This window comes from Daktulosphaira vitifoliae, unplaced genomic scaffold (genome assembly GCF_025091365.1).
Source record: "Daktulosphaira vitifoliae isolate Bord-2020 unplaced genomic scaffold, ASM2509136v1 Scaffold_4, whole genome shotgun sequence".
Lineage (NCBI taxonomy): Eukaryota > Metazoa > Arthropoda > Insecta > Hemiptera > Phylloxeridae > Daktulosphaira > Daktulosphaira vitifoliae.
In genome coordinates, this window is record NW_026099575.1 from 11,120,483 (window position 1) to 11,127,029 (window position 6,547).

At 30.1% G+C, this 6,547-nt stretch overlaps 2 protein-coding genes and 1 pseudogene across 2 annotated transcripts; 2 read left to right on the top strand and 1 right to left on the bottom strand.

Moving 5' to 3' along the window:
* Positions 1 to 745: 745 nt before the first annotated feature.
* Positions 746 to 1,440, top strand: LOC126904936 (uncharacterized; annotated as a pseudogene).
* Positions 1,441 to 3,799: 2,359 nt separating this feature from the next.
* Positions 3,800 to 4,744, bottom strand: LOC126904937 (piggyBac transposable element-derived protein 4-like). Its single transcript, XM_050684341.1, has one exon. The coding sequence runs from the start codon at positions 4,742 to 4,744 to the stop codon at positions 3,800 to 3,802; it is 945 nt and encodes a 314-aa protein (XP_050540298.1).
* Positions 4,745 to 5,292: 548 nt separating this feature from the next.
* LOC126904938 (uncharacterized) lies at positions 5,293 to 5,995 on the top strand. The gene is made up of 2 exons (XM_050684343.1): positions 5,293 to 5,427; positions 5,534 to 5,995. Exons 1-2 carry the CDS (start codon positions 5,293 to 5,295, stop codon positions 5,993 to 5,995), a joined length of 597 nt encoding a protein of 198 aa, XP_050540300.1.
* The last annotated feature ends 552 nt before the right edge of the window (positions 5,996 to 6,547 follow it).

Below are 6,547 nucleotides of genomic sequence, written 5' to 3' on the forward strand. Positions count from 1 at the left end.
TTTAAAAATTAAACACAGTCTAAAGATTTGCATCGAAGCGTTTATTTTTGATAGTGATTTTAATCATTGTCAGATATCATTATACTTTATCCATCTATGCCATGTCACCACTGTGCCGCGACCCCTCTGTTCTGGGTTTTTTTTTTTTTTGTTTTAAGATAATAATAATGTTTTACTAATATTTACTAATATAATAATATTTCAGGCAGTAATGAAGTTTGTTAACTCACATATAATTAATTTTTATAGGAGTATTATAGAACTTCTAAACGGGGTAAAATCTTTAATAAATATTACAATTTAGCAACGTCATTTAAAGTTGTATCTGGACCTCTTGGAACGGCAGACAAGAAATCACCTGTCAATTCTGAAAAGTTTAGTAGACATTCAAAATGCTCAGGTATATTGCAATTATAATATATATATTAATATAAATAATACTTTATTTCTGGAATAGATAAAGTTAAAGCTGTAAAACTTTTAAATAATACTTTTTAGAACCAGAGGTAGATTCAGAGAACTATATAAAAATATTAAAATATGACAATTTAAGTAATGAGGAATTTGACCGAACATGGCAGGCATGTTTTAATTCACGCCTTGATTTTATAAAAAAGTATACAACAAAAGACATCTTTGATAAATGGCCAGCATATAAAACAGCAAATGGTTACCGTTTAGTAAGTTTGAGAATTTTATTCATCAAGTGAACAAGAATTTATTATTTTTAAATTTTCAGATTGACATGGACTTTGAGGCTGCTTTTGAAAAAAAAGGCGACCTTCTAGAAAATTGAGAAAAAAATATTAGTAAATTGTTGTTATTCCTTTCTTTTAATTCTAATGTTAAAGACAAAAATGTAAGAAAACTTATTGAAATTATCAGAATGAACAATCAAATATCTGAAAGTAAGAGAAAAAAAAAATTTGATGTGTAGTTTTATCAATATCTACGTTACATTGTATTTATTTTTTAGACGGAAGAGATGCTGCTATTATTTGGGCACTGCATGGGTATTTTGTACCAACTAATAAACTTGTTAAGATTGACCCAAAAACAAAGCAGAAAACAACTATAAAATTTACTATTCGAGATTCACAAGAATCCGTTATTTTTGTTGGATCTACAATTCAAATGGTCGAAGACCATATTGAAAACTTGAAAAAATCAAAAAAATCAATCCAGCCCACTATATTTTGTATTGGAGAAAATATAACATCAATTAATGAGATTTTCCTATATTTGGATGGCGTTAGATATATTTTTAAAAGTATCATAAAAGCTCTTGATATTTGTTTTAAATCCATTTATTTATTTGATTTTAAATTTCCGGATGAATCTGTAATATTTTATTCTTTTTTGGAATATTTTTTTTATGATTTCAAAGATAAGCTAAGTTTTCCTAAAGTACATGTATTGGAACAATACTTAAATAATTAAAGTATTGTACCAATACATGTAATTTATNGTATTGGAACAATACTTAAATAATTAAAGTATTGTTCCAATACATGTAATTTATCAACTTAAATTTATACATTAATTAGTTGTTAAATTGATATTTATATAAATTCTTTTGTTATTAATAATTGATTGTTTAAATTCTTTATACTAATTTGAACTATATTTTTACTTATAATTAAAATAAATAAATGCGTTGATTAATACAATAAATTGTTAAATAAAATTTACTGTATATTTTGATGGTATTGATTTAATATTTTATTCCTTATTTAAAGCTTTTAATTTTTTAATAATAAAAAATATTTTTTTTGTTATCCTGAAAAGTTATAAATTTGGACTTTAACCCCTTTTCTTTATTAATTTTTTTCTATTAAATTCAATTAATTTTTATATTCAATTCTTATAAAAATTAATATTATAGTAATACTAGTAGTAATAATTATAATTAGAAGTGTAATTTAAAAAAATTATAAATATAAGGAATACTGTTTATTGATATTAAAATCCTGGTATTTTATATTACAATCGTAGTTATTAATATAACGAATACAGTACCTAAAATCAATAATCCTAGTTGTAATATTTATAGAAAATGGGTTTTATTATAAAAACACCGTTATTGATATTATGTACACGATATTTTAGCATTAAAAACAACAGTTATTAATATTACAATTGTTGTTTATCAATATTACGGTAGGTCCGTACATAATATTAATAATTAATATTTCGTTATATCAATAATGGCGTCATCGGATTCAAACCAATAACCAAAATTATTTTATTAATGAACTTTTTTTTTAATATTACGTACTAATTTTTTTCAGTGTATTATGAAGTATAATTGTGAATACACCTGATTGTTACGTAGTTATATTATTATTATTTTAATTATTATATCATTTACAAGTGATACTATTTTTCTTGGAAACCGCTTCTGGAGAATACTTTTTTTGCACCACACAATTCATGGCCGGCGAAACCGGATACTCTAACCGAAATCAGTCAGAATTGCCCAAAGAGTACAAAGCGCTGCAGGATCGTGAGCTCTACTGGTCACCGGTGTGCCTAAGTGCCAAAGCTTAGCACACGAATAAAATTGATAGATTTTTTGTTTAAATGATACTTATAAAAATAGACATGAAATTAACGTATATTTTGCATACATTTTTCGTTTTCTGATATATGTTTAAGATTTCATGTGTAAAAAAACCCAGCACAGGGGGGCCGCGGCACAGTATAAAGATATCTGACAGTGATTAAAATCACTATCAAAATAAAACGCTTCGATGCAAATCTGTAGATAGTGTTTCCTTTAGGGAAATTGATGAAATATTTTAAAAGCAACATCAACTCTTATTTCTTTAATTATATCCTGATTAGTAGTTCTTTGATTTTAAAATATAATATATGAATAAATACTAATTATAGTTTTTAAATTTAGTATGAAATTGTGAGTCCAGCTATGATGTATGGTTCAAAGTATTGGGCGGTTGATAAGAAAGAAGAGCAGAGAATAAGTGTAGCAGAGTTGAGAATGCTTGGTTAGATGAGTGGAGTGACTAGAGAAGATAGGATAAGGAACGAGCATATAATAGGAAGTATAGGTGTTGCGTCAATCATTGGATAAGATGACAGAAAATAGAACTAGATTGTTTAGTCATGTTATGAGGAGAGAAGAATCGGAAGATGTAAGAACAGTTATAGAAATGAATGTTGAAAGAAGATGAGATAGAGGAAGACCAAAAAAGAGATGGAGGGATGCTATTGAATGCGATTTGAGGACAGCTGATGTGAGAGTAGAAGATGTGGGAGATCGTGTCAAGTGGAAGCTTAGGATAAGGGTGGCCGACCCCGAGTAGTTGGGATTAAGGCAAAGTTAAAAAAAAAGATTACCAGAAATTCCGGTGGCAATTGACATAATATGATTGTTGTTTCGGAATGTACAATTTAGCGTTTAGTTGGTGTTAGCGCGAGTCACACTATAGTATGGTCTTTTATCTTTGTTTGGCTGGTCAGCAATGTGTCTTTTAGTATTAAGTCTAATCAGTGTACGTTCCACCGCTGAACCATCAGCGACGCGCTCCAATATTAATCAAGGTTACATTTGTATTTAAATATTTTCATGTAAGTTTTAATTATAAATAAAATTAAGGAACAAATATTTCGTACATTTTATTTATTCATATTAAATTTAATATTTATTACATTAATCAAACAAATTAAAAAAAAAAATTATATCATAAAAATAAGGTTAATTGAGCGTTCGATTTTAACGGTTAATAATCCCGCTCACCAACATTTCTGGTCCTTCGAACCGGATTTATATGAATAATTAAAAAATAAATAAATTTTCGAGTACAAAAAGTGCGTATGTGCGTAAAGTTCGGGTAGTGTGTTTTAGNCTATCACACAGCCCATAAAATTTCAGTCCGTATTTGGCTGGTTTTTGCGGCATATATTGAACGAAACCACATCGTCCTCTAAATGCGAATAACATCTCATCAATTGTTGTGAACTCGCTAAGGCTATAATTATTTCTACAGTTGTCCAAAAATATTTTGTATACACATCTAATAGCAGCAAGTTTGTCAGTTTTTTCTCTCTTCGCTCTAGTAGACAAATCATCAAACCTGATTGTTCGAAGTAAGAAAAGAAATCGCTTGTAACTAAATGTTGCTCTTGTGATCAACATACCTGTTCCATCATCTTTCCACAATTCTTTACAGTTTGCACGATTTCCGTGCTTCACACCGATAAGGAACAATATACCAAAAACAGCCATAATTTCATCACGAGACGTGTCTTTGCAATCTCTATCTCTAGAGTATTTTACTTGTGCTCTTTTTGTAGCAATAAAAGTATTTGTACATTCGACAATAATATCAATCAAATCTAGGTTTATAAATTTGAGAAATGCATCAATAGGTCTCCGAGTATCTTTGCAAATTCGAGTTGGACCAGGAGTAAATTTTATAATATTTTTCGCTGGTACTCTTGAACGTTTTTGCACGGGGGACTTAGAACTCCAAATGGTTTCACCATCTTTTCCAATAAAAAATACAAAATCGTTCTCTGTATCATCAACCTCCATGGTGTCTACATCCTCTACTGAAACTTCTGAGCCACTGTCATACTCATTTACCTCTACAGCCTCAAGTTCACCTTCAACATCAGAGCCGTCGATATCTTGTGTTTCTTGAACCTGTCCTTGCCCTTCATCATCAGATTGTTCAAGAATAAGCCTAATCTCTTCCTCAGAATAGTTTTGTTTCGCCATAAGTAATAAATAAATACATATATTTAAATTATGAATAAATATAATAAAAAAAGTCAAACTAACTTGTAATAAAATAATTTGCAATAGTTTCTATCAAAATTTGAATAATAAAAATACTTACATTAGTGAGCGCGTGCAGAACGGAATGCTGCCGAATGAATTCTATCACGTTAAATCTTCACTGGTGACTGATAGTATGGAGGAAAATAATAATTGATATATTGATAATATTACTAGTGTTGCCAACTACAGGTACTGAAATTATCTAGCCTTTCAAAAATACATACTAGTATTTATCACGAAAAAACTAATTTGGCAGCACACAGTGCTGCTACGCGTCCACCGGAAGGTTAAACAAGCCTCTAACAGTGCAACAACATACAAAAGCCATTTATGATATAAAACCTGTTATCGAGGAATCAGCGGACAATCTGCGAATGTTTACTGACGATTTAGTCGGCAACATGAAAGCACTGGAAAATTTAGGCCATGATGTTAATTTATGGGGTCCTCTTATGATTCACGTCATAAAATTAAAAGCCATTTAAATGAAACATTTANTAATAAAAATTAAAAGCCATTTTAATGAAACATTCATTGTAAGAGCACTGCTCGATTCAGGCTCTCAAACTAATTTTATAACCACTGAGTTAGCGCAAAGATTAAAATCGCCACGAAAAAGAGTAAATATTAGTATATCCGGTGTAGATAATTCTAAAGGTAAATCATTTTACTCTATAACAACATTAATTCAGTCACAATAAGCNCTCTATAACAACATTAATTCAGTCACAAAATAGTAATTACAGTAGCCAACTCGATTTTTTAACGTTATCAAAAATAACTTCATTTTTACCAAACGAAACAATAAACACAACTGGTATAAACATACCTAATGACGTTAAATTAGCTGACCCACATTACGACGTACCTGGCAAAATAGATGTACTACTCGGTGCTGAATGTTTCTATAGTATACTAAAGGCCGGTAAACATAAGGTAGATGCAACTGAAATAATTTTCCAAGAAACAGAACTAGGCTGGATAGTTGCAGGATCTGTGTCCAGTTTAGCACAAACAACTACAAAAACATTTTTCAATTCGATTGTAATTGATAACCAAGTAAATTTAAATGAATTGATGTCAACATTTTGGCAAGTAGAAGAAATGGGTTCAAACAAAAAACTCAGCATTGAAGAAAGGTCTTGTGTCGAGCATTTTGAACCTACGGGAAAAANCAGTAAAACGTGAACCTACGGGAAAATTTATTGTTGAACTCCCACTGAAAAACAACGTTGAATTACTTGGTGATTCAAAGGCAATGGCGCGGCGACGTTTTCTAGCTACAGAAAATAATTTACGAAAAAATAATGATCTTCGTGTAAAGTACGTTGAATTTATGGATGAATACTTAAAATTGAATCATATGGAAGAATCGCAATCAACAAACGAAATATCATACTATATGCCACACCATGCTGTTTTACGCAACCACAGTGCAACAACACAAACCCGTGTTGTATTCGACGCATCTGCACAGTCCACTTCAGGAACAAACTTAAATCAAATGCTTATGAAAGGGCCGGTAATTCAAGATGAACTTATATGTATTTTAACACGCTTTCGGGTATACAAGTACGTGCTGTCAGCAGATATAGCTAAAAAGTATAGGCTAATATGGGTAGCTAAAAAGGATAGAGTTTTGCAAAAAATATTTTGGCGATCTCAACCACACGAAGAATTAAAAGAATATTGTCTGTCAACAGTTACATATGGAACCACAAGTGCTCCATACATCGCTAC